Source organism: Falco naumanni, chromosome 7 (genome assembly GCF_017639655.2).
Source record: "Falco naumanni isolate bFalNau1 chromosome 7, bFalNau1.pat, whole genome shotgun sequence".
In the NCBI taxonomy this organism is placed as follows: Eukaryota; Metazoa; Chordata; class Aves; order Falconiformes; family Falconidae; genus Falco; species Falco naumanni.
The window spans coordinates 62,600,066-62,618,374 of record NC_054060.1 but is presented as its reverse complement, the minus strand read 5'-3'; the positions used below and the strand labels follow the sequence as shown (position 1 = coordinate 62,618,374).

At 36.0% G+C, this 18,309-nt stretch overlaps 1 protein-coding gene across 12 annotated transcripts in view; it reads right to left on the bottom strand.

Moving 5' to 3' along the window:
• The window catches only part of MIPOL1 (mirror-image polydactyly 1), a 197,244-nt gene that overhangs the window by 146,200 nt on the left and 32,735 nt on the right, over positions 1–18,309 (bottom strand). For 3 of the 12 annotated variants that reach the window (XM_040599978.1, XM_040599977.1, XM_040599976.1), the window contains 2 exons: positions 16,326–16,571; positions 14,300–14,379 (listed from right to left, as the gene is read on the bottom strand). In XM_040599978.1, coding sequence (XP_040455912.1) covers positions 14,300–14,379; positions 16,326–16,408 — 163 coding nt within the window. In that variant the 5' untranslated portion in view covers positions 16,409–16,571. Of the gene's footprint in view, positions 1–14,299; positions 14,380–15,127; positions 15,187–15,646; positions 15,782–16,325; positions 16,572–18,309 lie in introns of those variants that run through there. The other 9 variants (XM_040599988.1, XM_040599987.1, XM_040599986.1 and 6 more) reach the window with 5 other exon arrangements.

The window sequence follows — 18,309 nt, the reverse complement described above, 5'->3', positions numbered from 1 at the left end:
AAAATTTTTGTACCCGCTGCTCATCTGTGTTCTCCTTATCTACTTTGGCACAAAGCCACTTGAATCCACTCTCTCTGTTCCTCTAAACCAGAACCACTGATTTTTGTACTAGAGGAACAACAGTCAACAGTGTATCAAAATCTTTGTTTCTAAGCAGTAATAAACACGTGGTGACCATAACTTGCTAAATAGTTCATTAACAAGTATAACCTAACACTAGTTTCAGTACTGTGATTGAAATGTGTTCCTCATATAATTTCACAGCCACTAGGATTCTTTGAGCAAATGTATGCTGGTGTTCACTGGCTTGAAATCCTGCATGTTTTTGAGCAGACGTTTCCTTTTAAATGCTGCTATGTTTCAAAACTGGACGCAACATCTTGCTCCACCTTACAATAAGAAGCAAGGCTCACATTAGAAACAGGCATTAAAAAAATCACTATGTATACTCTAAGAATCTGCCCCATCTTGGGAGAGGCAACATATAAGGGTGAAATTCAGAATCCTCTCCAGTTAGTACTACCTGAAAACTAACCTAGTCTGAGTTTCAATCCTTGCAAAACATTTTATAGGGAGGCATACACTTGGATGTGTTTTCCATTTGATTTATATTATAAAGACCTATCAAATATCATCCTGTCCACTTCTCCCAATGCAGATGTATATAGATATATACGTAGTTGCAAGTTATGCTCCCACACATTGAAGAGGAAGTGCAACGCTTCACTTGCCATAACCAATTTTCTTCTTCTTTTCTAGGGCATCAACATTTCCTTTAAGCCGTATATATTTGAAGTGCCTCAGGTGAAGCATGTTGCATTCTGTGAAAGAATTCAAGCACAACGTATCTGTTGCAATAACCAGTAACTATATTGCCATGAACCTTTGTTCCTTGTTTAGCATTCCTGCACTCTCCTTTGGCCCACGCTGTATGAAAGCTGGAGAAGAAAAACCTCAGTCCAGAATGTTAAGAAGATTAGATGACATTAGTTACCACAGTCACACTGGGATGAATAGAAAAAGGGATTCTATCCCTTTTAGCATAAGAGTAATCAACTGAGTAAGTTTTCCTCTCTGAATAGCAGCGTAACTATCTGGTGTATCAACTACTCCTTGCAGTTTTGTATCATCAGCAAACTTGCTGAGGGTATACTCTGCTCCATCATCCAGATCATTAATGAAGTCATTGAAAAAGATTAGATCAATTTTTGATTCTGGGAGTAAACTGCTAGTAACTTGCCTCCTACTGGACTTTGTGCAACAGATCACCACTATATGGGCGCAGACATTCAGCCAGTTTTCAACTGACATTGCTGTTTACATTTATTTAATCCACACTTTGCTTCTCTATTAGGATGTTATAGGACACAGAGTCCAAAGCCTTATCAAAGTCAAGGAAAACAACATGCTGCTTGATCCATGCTTTATGTCCTGCTTGTCAGGATAGACCACCTTTGAGCTTGGATGAGATGATCCTTGAATATCAACAAGATCTCTTGGATTCCTCTTCTTTCTAGTACCATAATTCTACACAATTCTTCCAAGTAGATCTCTGAGGAGGCCAAAGTCTATTCTCCTGAAGTCCACAGCTGAGGTCCTGCTTTTTGTCCTGCTCTTTCTTCTGAAGATCCTGAACACCAGCACCTCATGGTAACTCCAGCCGAGGCTGCCCCCTGACTTTGAGATCCACAAGCAGTTCTTCATTGTTTGTAAGTATCAGGTACAGCAGAGCACCCCTCCTTGTTGGCACCTCAATCATTTGTTTCAGGAATTTGTCAGTGGACACCAGAAATCTCCCAGATCACTTGTGCCCTGCTGTTGTCCTGCCAGCAGATTGTCAGTGTCATTGTAGTCCTCCATGAGGACCAGGACCTGTGGATTCTTCCAGTTGTCTGAAGAAGGCCTCATCTCCTTCACCCAATCTTCCTCCATGCCCTTCCCTCTTATTGGCAGGATCAAGGATAACACCATGGGTTCCCACACCCTTGACCACCCCCCCAGGGCCATACAGTCACACTTATAGTCACATATAGTCATACTTCTCAGGTCAACCCGACAGTATCACTGGTGCCTAACTAGAACAGCAGCAGGGGCTAACAGAGGGTCAGATGATCCTCAGCAGCCTCTCTATAACATCCTGAAGGAGCTCTCAACAAGCAAAAAAACTTTCTAGATGACACGTCAAGTCACCAGACAGTTGTTTTTTTTTTTAAACATTATGAGATAAACATGTCTGCATGATGAAGTAAACATCTGCATTAGCAGCCGAACTTCAGGCTAAATCCTTAGGCCATGTCAAGATACAGATTTTTATGCATTCAACTGTAAGTTACAGCAGCTGGAAAAAAAAAGAATTTAGAATGGGATAGATCTGTGTTGGCATTTATTAATGCTAATGCTGCTTCTTTAAGCAACTTATGTTTGCAGCACACCTTTTCATCCAGATCCAATTCCCTCAAGCACATGGGTAAGACTAAGCGGCATCACAGCAAGCCTGTAAGTGGCATTCCTGGAAATGTTAGGCGAAACACAGAGGATCTATTTTTTTCCCCTACTAGTTTTGTAAGAGAAAAGATGATGGCAGCCTCCTCCACTCAGACATGGAAGCACTCTGCCCGAGGGCATGAAGGTTAGAAATTTTTTACTTGTTTCACACAGCTGTAATGCATGTTTTTGGTCAACATGCTAAATCTGTCAGTAGAATGCTTTGGGGAAGACATTTTAACCACTGTCAAATCAATGGGCATAAGGATTTTTTTACTTTTAAAACCACTTTATTCTCCATATAGCCCATGACCCCCACCCCATGTAATTTAAGCTCCCATGTACCAAGGCCTGTCTTGCTGTTAAACTAAGCAGCAATATTAATCAATGCACTTCAGTGCTTTTCCTCATGCCTCCTGCAAATTGTATTGTGCACTAATTACCAATGCTGCAGAGGCACACTGGGGAGTATGTAGCATTTGCAATAATCAGGCTGCATGAGGAACATCAGAGAAAGGGTAAAAAGCCTTGCAAGCGTTGGGAAAAATGCTGTAGTTTTCATTAAGTGGTATCACCAGCACTGATTCTGGTTCCCGAGTATACTAAACAACTTATTTTCCATATAAAATAGAGTTAAGTTCAGTAGCCCAGATTAATATTTCACTATAGGGAGAAGCTGATCTTCTATATGTATTTATCTTGAATGAATAGCTTGTTCACATTGAAGGAAAGAAAAGCAAATGTTAGGAAGAAGGAATATAAAGACACTGGAATTAAAGCTGGGAATTGATTGTGAGTGACGTAAGAGGAAGATAATGCTGTCATGGCTTGAAATAGGAAAGGCAGAAAAGAATTCAATGTTGTTAAGCTAGGAGTGGTTAAAAAGTCAAGTAAAAACATTGAATCTAATGCATTTTGCAGGCAGCCACTATTTCTCACAGCTCCTTTTTAGAAGCAGAGGATTGGCACTGAGATCAGGGAAAGCACAGCATGAGAGAATCCTGTACTGACACTTGTAATATGGAAAGAAGTGCTGGAAATGTAAGTGCACAGAAGGTGCAGATTCACCCCAGAGGCTAAGGAGGCAGTGGCATCCCTTGTTACACCACTCAGCATATTCAGCAGTGCCACCACCCAGCAGAAGCTGGGTGGGCACCTCCTTCCGCCTGTTTGTAGTCTTTCAGCACCCCACTAGCCAAACTGCACTGATCAGCTCAGAGGTTTGCAGGGAATCTCCGCGGAATAACAATAAAGGAGAACAAACAAAACCCAACAGAACATGCACGCAGTGCTGCAAAATACACTGCCGGCTACAGATCTGCCTGCAGATGAGTATGGGGACACTGGAAGCCCTTGGTGTTTCAAACCAGCTTCAAGTGTCATAGTACTTACTGCTTGCTACCTATAGCTTCTTAGTATTTGTTTTAAGCTGGTCTACAGCACAGACAAAGGATCTTCTCATCTGTCTGCAAAGGACTGCATGAATGAACCCTCAGAGGGGTGGCAGTAAGAGGCAGGACAGGAGAAAAAGCAAAAGCAGGAAGGAAGAGAATGAGCCATACACATGGTGGGAGCATGAGCAAAGCTGACTGCAAACTCAGTAGCTCACTCTTCCTACGTGACACTCTCAGATTAAAAGCATTTGAAGAAATGCAGAACAAAACACTGTGGTACGTTTGAGGAACTAACTGCAACCTCAGTTACTAAAAGCCCCAAAATTCAGTGACTGACAAACTTTCATTTACTGTTAATCATGCATCTTTTCTTCTCAGCCTAAATGACAACATAGCTTCAATTTCGATGGGTTTTTTCTGTTTTGCTTGTATAATACCAAAAACTGAATTTCAAAAAACAAGAAGGAATATTCACTATCCAAAAAAACTATCAAAGAGCCACCACACTTCTATACTAACCTAGCCTGTTCCCACTGGAATAAAAGGACACGCTACAGCTTAAAAAATACTTGCTCTTGCCCCTACCTGCAAACCACACACCTACCTCAACTTGCTACAGCAACTGTCAAGTGTGTAAGAGCATTACTTAAGAACATCACCTTTTTATTTTCACTAGACTAATTGCTATTCTTTATTATTGACTTTCAAATTATCTAGATTTTTTTGGGTTAAGAATTTTACAAAAATTTCTGAAAAGATAATTTTTGGGTATATGTATATGACAATGCGCACACACCTGCAAGTGTTGTAACAAGCTGTTAGGACAAGACAGTTGCTGCATTAATAAAACTAATTTTAATAGCTTCGTGTGAACAACGGATTATGGAATTGTCTTAAATTCCCAAGATCTAATGCCACTGGACCCAAATTCCTAGATATATAAAAAATTAAATATTTAAGTCTAACTGAAAATTTGAACCTCATAGCCACTAACTTTTCTAGTTATGCAAATGAAATTAGTACTATGACTGAATATTCCTTCATGAGATGAAAATGATGAGTCAGCCTTTTTGACAAAGACAAACATTCATTCACTCTGTTGTATAACTACTGGAACTTCTATCAAACAAAATGACTGTGAAAGACTCAGATTGCTCAACAGTTCATCCATGACTGAATGATTCAAAGGCATAAATCCTGAAAATGAGTGGGAAACCAAAAATTAAGGATTTTATAGGCATAAATATGCAAAGAAAGAAAATAAAGCTGGTGGAAGAAATCTGATCCTATTGCCTGGCATAAGTGGAAAGAAAAGAGTTGGTTTAGGTTTTAAGCATTTTCAGAATGCCTGTTATTTCCTTTTTCATTCATATTTGAGTTGACACAGATGCAACATACATGATTTACACGCACATCTCAACGGGTGCTTGTGATTTTTTACGTTTTCCTCACTATTTTATCTTTCTCACAATCTGCAAACAAATTTTCAGAGTTAATTCCAAAAAAAGATACTACACTTCATTTTCAAGAAGAAAGTAATTCCTGTTTCTGGAAAACAATTACAAAAACTCAGTACAAAAAGTACAAGATCAATATACATTTTCTCAAAAAAAACCCCGAACAAACAAGAAAGAGTGCAACTTTACTCATCTTTGGACTTACTACAGATTTACTTAAGTTAGCAGTTATTTAGGCCCCTTCAATGCAGCCCAGTACACTGAGTACCAATAACCTACAACAGGAACTGGTTATCCCTTCACGACACTTTTCCTAACGTTTCAAGAAAACTGGGCAAACTTTAAGACGATAATTCAGTAGGACTCTTAACATCTCACTAACTCACTTCTGTAGCACAGCAGAACAGCAGTCACAGGAAGCTGATAACAAGTGAAGGCTGAGCTCAGAGTAGTTTTGTAACACAAAGCTAATTCCTTTTATTTCTCAGTGCTCTGCCCAGGAAAAATGCCACCAGCCCAGCCCTTGGCAGTAACGAAGAGGAAATCACCACGCAGATGCATTGCACGGTTAGTGCCCCAGTGATACATAACTGTGGACCCTGCTGAGAGGACCGTGGGTCAACTCAGAAGAGTCAGGACTATCCACTTACTTTTAAGTAACTCTTACTCAGAAAGGTCCTGGATTTTTCACTGAGATATCTGCTCTTACTTTAAGAAACAAATGAGGTTCACTGAAATAAGCCTTGAAAACAACATCTTGTGGAAGCTTGCACAGATATTTTATAAAGGATGCTTACGTACTGTAACAATAACTTTACAGACATCAACACCCAGGCGCACAGTAATGAAGTAATTGGATCGAGGTCATTGACCAAGCCACGGCAGAAGTAAAACTGCAGAACTTCAAAAGCTCCTGTCTCCTCAGCAGGGACCCTCAAGTTCTTCTCTCTTCTTCAGACAAGCTTTAGCAACTCATTTCAATTGGACTTCAAGGAAAAAAATACCATTTTTACTTATGAATGATAAAGTAACATTTACACAATCACAAAATTAAGAGAAATTTCAAAACTAAGTTGGTAACCTTCCACACTACTTTATGATAATAATTTTCATTCACAGGAAAGACTACAATATTTCTACATTAGAAGACATGCAGTGTACAGTATATACAAACTTCCTGTAATTTCAGTAGTAGGCAGAAGAAATTTTATTTTTTTACATTGACTGTTGTTCTAATACAGAGAACTTCCAACCAGTTAAAACTGTTTTAGAAGTCAGTCAGGTTAACAGAGCAATACAATTCAAATACTCCATCTCTGGCTACAGCTAAGCATTTGAGTTGCCCAAATTCACGATCAAAGAGCACAACATATTCTTATTGCAACTTTGTTGAGAGAGTTCTCTGCAACTGAACAAAACCTAAAGTTCTATTTTGCATCAATGTCTTAAGTTTGCTCTATATCCCACAACACACATACCAGAAAAAAGCCAGGCTTGAAAATATTTTGTCTGCTAAAACACAGACAAAACTCAGAAGTTTATTCGTTCATTTTTTTTTATTCCTTAAAGGAATCTAAAGAGAACAGTGACTTCATTCTGTGTTAGCAGTTTAAGTAGGGGGACATCTGTGTTACTTTGAATGCTTCTTTATTCACCTGTACTTGTGTGGAACCCTAGCAACACCCTTCATAAAGAAATAAATTGAGAAGGACATTATGAACAGTTGGAGTTATTCTGGTAAAGGCAATTTTTTTACAATTCTCCAAGGATCCTGATTATTTTAGTAATGATGTTTCCCTCGCCTGCCTCTCTCACCAAGTCTTTTGCCCTCCTATTTTGCATCTAAACAGCAATTGCGTACAAACTGGTGAATATTTAAAATAGAAAAATCATCCAAGTCTTTAAAATACATGGCAAATCATTATTTTGGTATTCACTGCAGTTAATCGTGATGCATTTATTAATGTGTAAATATCAGACATTTCCTTTGGCATTCCACCCTCCGTTTGCAATTCATTAACATATTGTTATTTTAAAACATTAGTCTCTGAGAAGACACCAGATTTTCATTGGATCGGTCTCACACTTGAAAAAGCATTTTTATATTCCGAATGCATCAAAACAGCAGAATCTCTAGGCAGATACTAAGTGGGATTCACTGAAACACAATGTTAGTTCTAATGGATGGATGATTGTGTTTGGTCTTTTGAAACTTTGAAGTATAGGTAAGTCTTGATCACACAAATTAATAAATCCTAAAGCTGGAGTTAACAATAACCATTACACCCAAATTCTGCAGCTTAGCCCAGCCAATTTTTCAAAAGGTCAGGTTGTGAACTGGAGAAGATCAGGGAGGTCCACCGCATAGCTTTGTTGCCAGGCATCTCTCGTCTGGATTGTTGCAGGCATTTATTAGTATTCGTCAGCAGACTCAACAAAGCAAACAAGAAATTCAAGCACGAATAATAAAATGAAATGCTGCTATATAACCCTTTGTCATTCAGCAAATATGGGACTTTTTAGCTACATTGTTCCTAAACCTGGGTTACTACTTTAATTTTTCTCCACAGTGCTGACTGAATGAGTATGCATGTGTGTTAAATGCAGAGCTCCCTTAACAACTGCAGGACTGCCATTTAATCTGTTGGTAGATGGACCATTTCCTGTGGGAACTCTAGCTATGATTTCCAGATCCACCAAATAAATCTCAGATTAAGATTCCAAATGAAACCTGCCTTTGGCAGATAAAAAATGTCAAGATGGATATAAACAGTAAAATTATAAATTATCTAGGTGTTGCACGATGACTTGATGTGCGTTTTTTGTTTACACTTTCCCCGATATCACAACTATACAAGGCATTCATCAAATGTCACACTTTCATAATACTGGAGGCATCATTAAAACTGTTTGGCTAAGGACCTTGAAGTGTTTAAGCAGTAGCTCAAAAGTATATTTGTGCAAAGTAGAAGAATAAATTTACATATCAGCAGCAGCTCATAAGGGATGGGTAAATATTCTGTTTATCTCTCATTGTAATTCAGGTTAGTTTAAATACAGGGTTTCAGGATATCATTACAGCCTATATGGAGTTATTACATAATTTCCAAACATAGTGTCTGCTAGAGTTTTACTAAGCATGCTGTGTTTATATTTTCTAAACCAGCTAAAAACAAAGTAAACCTTCCCACCTCATTTCTCTTTTGCTATTGTCATACCAGACAATTGCTTTTCACATATAACCCTTTCCATTATCTAAATCTTAATGATCCAGAACTCCCTTTTATCTAGGCAGGGTCATGTTTCCTGATGCCCATTAATTATAGTGAAAATTCTCTTATCCAAATGTACTAAACCTCCCCTATTGCCAACAAACAACTAAGGCTTTGCTGAATTAGAGTTCTAAAAAAAATCCCAGAAAACTACTGCTTTAGAACCAAAGAAAAATATTGTCATTTTAAGTGTCCAGCATAGAAGAAAGGCCACTCTGCATAAAGTGCCAGTAAGACATCTTGCCCACGCACACTTTACTCCGAGTAAATGGTCTACTAAAGATGCAGGTGAACTCTAAGATAAGAGTCTCCAATGCACTCCCTGGAGAACCATTTTTAATAAGTTGGGTTTTTTTGTTATATCTTTGCTCTGAACTTAAGCTTCATTCTAGTTGTTATTAAAACAGAAGCAATGAAGGTTTCTAAAGAGGAAAATAACGAATTTCTTCTGGCATTTGTGCTAGGTCTTCTAAAGCACTACATAAAAATTACTGCGGTAATAAGTGCTGCTCTGCCTGAAGCATATTTCAAGACATTCTGAAGTTAGCTGCACTTGTGTGATTCAAAGTGCAATACTTCAAGGTGAGCATTCTCCCTATCTTTGTCACTTGCAGTACTCAGTGCAGATAAGGCACTACACATTTCAGTGTACTGTAATGGGTCTAACAAAATCATATTCACAACACTCCAATGAGTCGGGCAGATACTGGGTACTTAATTGTGCTTCCGACGAGGAGTCTTTCTGCATGCAGCCTGGCCAGAAATGCACTGTATTTTACAATGCAAAACGTAAAAGAAAAGAAACGGGATGGAAAACAGACAGATGATAATTTATACACATGAAAGGATTATATTTATGGGAAAGACCAGACAATATTTGATGACTGTTCAGTTATCATTAGCTCCTTTTTATCTTCTAAGTCACAGCACACTATTCCTTCTTTTTCCATACAAGAGGTTTTTTTCATCTTCTGTACTTAATATTGCTCAAGAGTTACCAGCCACTCTTTCTGTGTTTGACTCATGCAAATTCAGCCTCTCAGCCTCTCTTCTGCCTCCTATACTGTGCAGAGAAACCTGCAACTGTCCTTGCCACTTTGCAGAATCTCTGACAGCTAGCACACTGCAATTTCAATGCTGAAAGCACAACACACATGGAAGACACTAATCAATTGAGCCACACGCATGAAGAATGTCTCTCTGCATATCACGTAGATTCTTCTGCATACACATCAGTGCAATATCCAGGTCTTCTTTCTTTCCTAGGTAAACAGCACTTCTTATTGCTAAAAGAGGGAAGGAGAGGAAGAACAGGCTCACAGTATCTCTAGTTGAGGCATGTAAAAGCAGAAACAGAATTCCATGTGACAAATATGGTTTATTCTGCCTCTACTACAGCCTTGGAAGAAGGGCTTCAGATTTTCTTTAGAGTGTTTATAGCTACAATGGGTGTATTCTGGAGGAAGGGGAGCAGCACCTTTACAGTTAGTTGGGTTTTGACCCAGATAGAGCATGAGATGAGAAATCTTTACAACACCACATCACTCTCAACGCTTTCTTTATCCCTTCATCTTTGTGCATGTGTGTATGTGTGTTAAAATCACACAATAGTAATTCCAGACAAAACAGTCCTCGTGATTACTATTACAAAACCAAACCCACAAAAAAGTATATTAAAATCATTACATAACTAGAAAAAACTTACTGCTCAAAATAGTCTACAAATACATGGTGAGGAATAGGAGTTTCATTTCTAGGAAGTTAGCAAAAAAAGATGATTCATTTTACTTAACCTATGCAAATGACTGTACATTGCCTCAACTACAATGAATGCAAAAAGGATGGTGACAATAAATGTCATAACTTTATAAATGGAAGTAAATATTAAAAAATATTTCTAGGGAGGCTTTATTTCCTGAATATTATTCACTACACAGCAGAGGAACTAAAAAATATTTTTGTAAGCAATACATTGGCATATACACATCATGACCATGACAATATAAGGAAAGCTATGGCCAGATTCTTAACTGTAAACACCATGCATTCATGCAAGACCAATGCATGCACAAACACACAATGCAATTAAGACAATTGTCAATGCATAAGCTTATCACATGAACATGCGTCTGACCAGCTATATATACTTAACTTGTTCATTAGGTTTGTATATCTGTTTTCTATTTTTCCTGAAGGGAGCAAGACTGGAAAACAACAGCTCACCCCCAGATAAAACACTAACTTTTAACATTTCCCTGCACAAGCTGATTCTGCAGTTCTGTTCCAATCTACATTATCACATCTCTTTAAAGCTAGAGTCTCCTCTGAACTACAGCTTCCAGATAAACAATTTTAAAAGTGTTTTTTATAAGCCACACGAACATTCTTTTCAAGAAAAATGAATTACAGTGAAAGCATCTATATGAATCATAACTAAGAGCTGACATCAAATTCTTACAGGTGAATGTGGTTCATTGACTTATATTTCAATACATGCTTCAATTAGTGGTTTACAAATATATGTATATTTATTTCTATGTTTGAAAAGTATAATAACCACCTTTTAAGGAAGCAAACCACTTTGCCATTAAAAATAATCAATCTACTACCTTGTTTTAGGAAATTCCAGAAAATAATTATACAATGGCTTTTCATTTTGGAGTCAGTAAAATTATAATTTTGTTGTCAAAACAGACCAAACAATATTTGATATTCTAAGACTTCATCTAATTTCTGTGCTGTCCTTAAAAATCATAGATGCTATGAAATATGACACAAGCAAAAACATCACAGTAGCGAAAGACTATACAATACAGAACCAATAGCTGCACCCATTTAAACACAGTACATAGTATAAGTCAAATGAGACACAAATTTAACTCCAGTATTTGCACACCCACCACTTTGCTATCTTGCAAACTCTTTTGAAAAATTGACATTAAGTTCTGAATGTACATGTAAGTATGAAAAGCACCCAGTTTCAGGTTCCCTCTTGTGTTTTCACAGTATAAATGTTCGTGCAGTTTTTGTCATGCATGTAAACCCTGTTAAAGTAACAACTCCACCCAGATGCAACGTGCTTCCTCCACCACCACCACCACCGCAATACAAAGATATGTGCCTATTTGCCAATACAACTTTATTTTTATAATGGACTGCCATCCTAGGCTTTCTAGCTTGGATCCTGAATATTTTTCATTTGGAAGTCAGAGAGTCTTCGCTGGCCTGATGCCAATGCTCCTGACACATTCTCTCAAGTATTCTTAGAGAGAAATGAAAAAAGTCACTGTCTTCCTACTAAAAACTAGGTATTGTGGAGATACATAGTATATTTAAATTAGACACAAACCTGAAATACTAAGCCTTGTGCACTGACTGTTCTTTAACTCTTCGTAATATACCAGAACAGGGACAAATGTCTTCACTCCACACAGTGAAATTATGTTCCAAACAAACGGAAAGTTAAAAAGTAAATCTTAACTATCAAACACTTCAGATACACTCTTCTTAAACACTACCTTTCTTTCAAGTATTTTACTTTATAACATTAACAGGTTACATATTATCCCACATAACTGCCATAAACCTATCACTTCTCTGTACCTAATATTTTTGCTGTTTTTTAAAAAAAATTCTCATTGCTTGACTGAATTTTCATCTAGTCAGCTGAATTTAATCTTAGATGTGTTTTATCATCCTTATTTTTTGGCAAATAATTTAATGTCCAATATTTCAGTATGTTATAAAAACATTAATAAATCATTATAGGGTTATTCTAAAACCAGCTTTTAAACTTCCAGGTTACAAGCAAGGAACAACTAGACGCAGAACAGTACCAGTCGCAAAAAGGAAAGATAGCACAGATGACAAAGCAGAACCCAACATGGTACACATTTCAACACAGACATTTAAACAGAAAATTAAAAGTTGCTTTGATTTAGTAGTTCAGTGAGAAAATGCATCAGAATGTCTACCAAGGAAACATATCAAACATTATCTTTCTGTAATTTATCTATTATCTCTATGATAAGAAAATGTAAATGAATTGTTAATGCCCCCCAAAATTCCTCACACAAACCAGTATGATGAGATTTATTCGTAATCCCTGTTTTTAACTTCCCAAGGATTGTGAGACTTACTAATGACTGATCTAAAAAAAAAAGTGTAACAATTTTACTTTTGTCTATATAACAACTTATATTGGACATAAAAATACATAAGTGTTAGCTTGGAAGAAATAGTGTTCTGAACAGCAGAAATATTAACCCAATGCATCAGAAAAAAATACACATGAAACAGTAAATACCCAGTTTTTAAAGTATCTGTGAGCAGCAGCAGAACGCCATTTCTAGCAATTAGACAGAAAATATTTCTCAGAGAATCAGTTTATGGTATTCACTTGCCTACTTGGGACAAGTTAACCTTTTGAACCATTCTTAGGGTATGCTGACCCCTAAAGGTCTATAAATACTAGATCTGATTAAGCCATTACACATTTAAAACATAAATTGTCAGAATACAATTCCCCATTAAGTTACTCTACCATGAGTAATTATGTTTTCAGAGTATATGATTCAAAAACATTAACTTCACTCAGTTACACCTCAAAATTCCATGAATCAAAAGGGGTCTACAAGTAGTTTATCTTGTACAATAATAAACAAATTCTTTTACATATGTAAGAAATGTATTATCTGCAAGATGGAGTACTACTACTTTCTTATAAACAATAGACTCTTCATGAGAAACTTGACATTTATTAACTTTTGAGAAAGAATACATAGTACAAAATTCTAAAAAAAGCAATACACAAGATGCTATCAGTCTCTGATACAGGAGACATCTTTGATGTTGACACCTATTCACTATTTCTTTAACCTATGCAGAGACACTGGAAAAACATCCACCCTTTAGTGATGTACTGAAGGTCTCCTTCCTGTGTCTTTCCCTTTCTTCAGTGTGCACATTATTATCTAGCCACAAGCCACTTTCTAACAAATCTCTTCTGTAAAGTCAGTCAGTCACCTAATATGCTCTTAAACTTAGTGCTTTTTGTGCCCTCCCCCCCCCCTTTTTTTTTTTTAAAGTTTCTGCCATGAGACATAAATGAATGTATCTGAGAGCAAAATTTTGGTCATCTAAATACAAAAGGATCTTTCCATCCTGATGGAGATGAAAACTCCATGTACCCTGGAAGTTTCAAGTTAACCAAGTCCCCCTCTACCTCCCATCTTACTCTACGATCTGTATTCAGTTGAGGTAATAATGAGAAATCCATTAATACTAGTAAATGGCTTAATCCTACTAGCCAGGTGTGAATAGCCAAGAAAGTTCTTTAAGACAGCTTCAGATTTGTTGTTAACCCATTAAGAAAATAAGGTTGGAAAGTAAAGTGCAATGTTCAGACTACGAATTTAAATAAGACTTCTCAAAGTTATATACAAAAAAAATCTAAATAACACTGGCAAGAAAAGTAAAGCTGATAATATACATTCCTGTAGCTGCTCTCCCGTTACCCCAAATACTTTTAAAAGACAGTGTGTGGTTGTGGGTTTGTGTTTTTCTTTTTTTTTTTTTTTTTTTCTTTTCTTCCAAAGTCAGTCATATATCGGCAAGAACAAATACATTCCAGTCACTGCCTAGCACTGGTACAACACCTGAGGTTCCTTATTAATATCTTAAAAGTCCTTACCTTTTGACCAGTTCTCCATTTGTTCTTCTGAACTCGTTTGATCTGGCACCGAGTCCAGTTTTTGCTTGAAGATTTCAGAGCTAAAATAAAACAAATTCTGGATAAATAAACTTGAAACAATGTATTATAACACACCTATACTCTGCCTTCAGTCGACACAAAATTTACAGTACAAATGATTTTAAAATATTTATAATGGCACAATAAAGTCTGTGTATTTTAACAGTCAGTGCTAAATTATATTTCTCAGTAAAATATTTTTTCTTCACACATCTAATTTGTATAATGGTTTGGTTCAGCTTTCTCTCGCATGTAATGCCTTAATGGAAAAATTTATTAGTTTGTTGTCTTGTTCTAGAGTCTGCTCTTGGAAGTACATGCTACTGAGAACAGCCCAAATCATACTGAGTGGTCCCACTGCAGGCAATGAGATTGCTCCCTTTGGCAATTATTACAGAAGGTGGTATGCACTTTACATCACAACATTCTTTCTCTTCCTTTATTTTCCTGGATAAAATACAGGTAAAGTGGCCCATGACCACTCCAATCTGCACGTTTTTCTAAACAGCTAAATAATCCATCCTATTATTTGCATACATATTGCTTCAGACTATATGGTTAATTACACAGTATTTAATATAATCAAAGACCTTCAAGAAAAAACCCTCAATACCCAAAAATAAGACCTACAGTAATATGTTTATCTGGTAATGTTTTGAGTGTTAAAACATACGCTCTCTCCTTAAAAAAAATCAGCTATACACTATATCTCAAGGAAATCTAAATAAATTTGCAATCTTGCTGATAAAGTAAGACGTTATTAGTTACTCAAGCATCTCTTTCAAATGTGCTTTAAAAGGACATTTTTTCATCTTTAACTACATAGCAGGAAAAACATACAAAATAAGCACAATTATATTTTATTAAAAGATACAACATGTGCCTTGAAGAGGCAATGGCTGGATCATGAAAATATGCAGACTTTACATTGTGTTGATAACTGTAAGAGTTAAAAAACCCACCATCACCAAAACACTCAAACAACACATTTTAAAATTCAATTAATAAAAATTATATCGAAGACCTATGTTCTAACTCACAAAGCAACAGAATAAATGCTTTTCCTATAAACACCATAAAAGCAGATGTTTAAAAACATTATTAAAGATTATATAAAAGATTATTAAAAAAAGTATAATAATTGTGCAAACACTTAAGATTTGACACTAACATTCACATTAAGCATTCAGGAATTATTTATATTTGTTGTTAATTATAAAGGTGCATGATAAAAAAAAAGTGTGTGATTTGATGTGCTTAGGTCTTAACAAAAAATAACAACTTCACCTCATATCACAGAACACAGAGTTCCTTACAAGAATCCCTCAAATGAAGCTGCACGCTTCTTTTTCAATTCTGTGTAACTGTGTTGATTTGGAGTTGGCAATCTTTTCCTAAGTTCCTCATTTACTTTTGGATTAGCTGAAAATATAGAAGGTTATTAATATCAAGAAATAGGTTTCTGTCAATGAAGCCATTTCCCTACATATTGCACAAAAAGGTTCATAATAATTGCAGTATTTTAATAAGATATTCATATAGCAAGACATGAAGAAAATATGGTATTTAATAACCTCTGGAGTATTTTAAAACATGTCTTAGGGCCTTAATGTGCCTAGTAATATACTATTTAAAACCATAATTTTATCCCTCCACAATATACAGTCATTCTTCCTCGCCATTTACCCAGCTAATGAATGCCAGCAATTAGTAAAATGTAATCCCATTGCACAATCATTTTAATGCTTTTAGCACTCAGAAAAGTAAACACCAAATTAATACTGCTCAAGCCATATCAGATCCTAGTTGGAAGCAAGCAATTATAGTTCAGCTCCTCAGGTGTAATTAAATGATTGGAATGATTTAGTTCCATAAATGCAAGTTAATTCATAAGCAAGCAACAAATATACTGGGAGTAATTACAAGAAACATTGACAGTCTAAGCAGGGCATGTGCCTTCATGTACCTGATGTAGGAAAATGCTGCCCTCTGCTGGAAATGATAGATGATGGCACCGGAATAATTGGAGACAGAAGTCAAGAGGCTCATTTAACGACTTTGTCTTCATAGGTGAAATATGTTCGGCTAATTAATAGGCATTTTCTGGTTTACACATACAGAAACATTGTTGATATCAGATTAAGGCAACCTATCGATCAAAGTCAAACAGGAGGACCTTTTGGGCCTGCCTAGGATTTGCAGTATACCTTCCCTGTTATTAGAATTAAAAATGTCAGTACACAGAACAACAAAATATCCATATATTAAGTATGTACATCTGTCGTTCCGAACACAACAGGTGCAACAGGTATCTAACTTATGCACAACACTTACATATCACTCAAGATGTACCCTTACAGTAGGTGTTTCAAACACAAGGTATTTTTAGAACCAAAACCGACCGAACCATGATTATTCAGATAGTGTTAAACTTTGCCACATCAACAACAAGTAGAAGCTAGCCAGGAATGTTTTCCCAGGAGGAATCATTGGAAAAATCAAATACAATCGTTTTAAAGCTTTTCTTTACTTTCATTTGAAGACAATCTGTTAATAATCAATCTGTCTAATGATAAGAAGAAATTAAAGCTGGAGGCTAAAATAAAGTATACTGATAGACCAAGACAAAATATGAATATTCAAAATGGAACTGTAACCCAGAACCTAGAATTAATTTTAAATCTACAGTTAATTTCCTTATTCGCTATCTATTTATTCAACCTGTGTTAGTGTTAAGACTACTACTTGAACATCATGCAAAGAAAGCTAAAAAAAAAAAGTGTCCTTATTTGTTGAATATAATATGCAATAGTAATTCACACTAAATATTTAAATGCCAAACCACCTACAAATATGAATATAAATCAACCAGTATCTTCCTACTAACAAAAGAAATTCCAGATCTACTTAATTGGCCCTTCACAGAAGTAACAAACGCTTCCCAGCGCTGCATACAGCAGCATGGGAGAAAAATCACATGCTGTGGTCAGTATATGACTATTTTCCACGCAGAAACTGACTGTAAGAAAGCTCAATTCAAAAGCACCTGATCACTGTAAAAGCCTGAAGATGTTCTTTACCAATAGCACTTTGCCATCAAAATATTTCTTTGTTCCAGATCTTGGTATATTGCAAAACAAACCCAAGCTGTACACAAATACCTTCACTGTTACTTTACCTACTGTGGAAATGAAATAAGTTATTTTAAGAAGTCATATTATTAAAAGTTTAAAATGTACAGCACATTTGCTTTGCCCTTTCATGTCACAGTCCTATTTTTCTATTCAAATCTTGTACACTGTAAGTTAATTGCTTTTGGAAACTACTTATTATTCATGTAAAAATTAATGTGCCAATGCGTTTAAATCCTTTTAAATGACCATTCATGCATCTTTCTTCTTTAAGTACCAATGAAATCTGTCAAAGATATCAATGCAAGATGGTCTTAGAGAAAGTTCTAATAAAGATTTTTTCTGCTAACATAAGATTTTCATTTTGGTCAACTTTACTTAAATTCCATTAATTTTTTAAGCTGCTTGTAATAAATTCACAAGTAAAAAATTTTAGGCTCCATAGTCTGTCATTTGTGTTCCAGCTGACTTTATGAATATTAATAACAGTGTTATCCTGATTAAATAGGCTTCATATAAAATCCCTGTGAATCCTATAGCTCAGACATCTCATTTTTCCAACTCTTTATGAATTTGGATTCAGACATTAAACTGGAAAAAAACCTTAAAAAACAGATTCAATGGTACATTCGTGTACTCTTAGGCAAAAAATTAGATGTTCTAATGATTCAAATAATTAAAATTTATAGGACCACATATTGAGATTTCAGGCTTTTTGTAAACATGCAACATATTTTAACTCTAATGAAAGCGTCAACACTTCACAGAACAAAGGATTAAGAACCTATTACAAAATAATAATAATAATGTTTGTCCTTA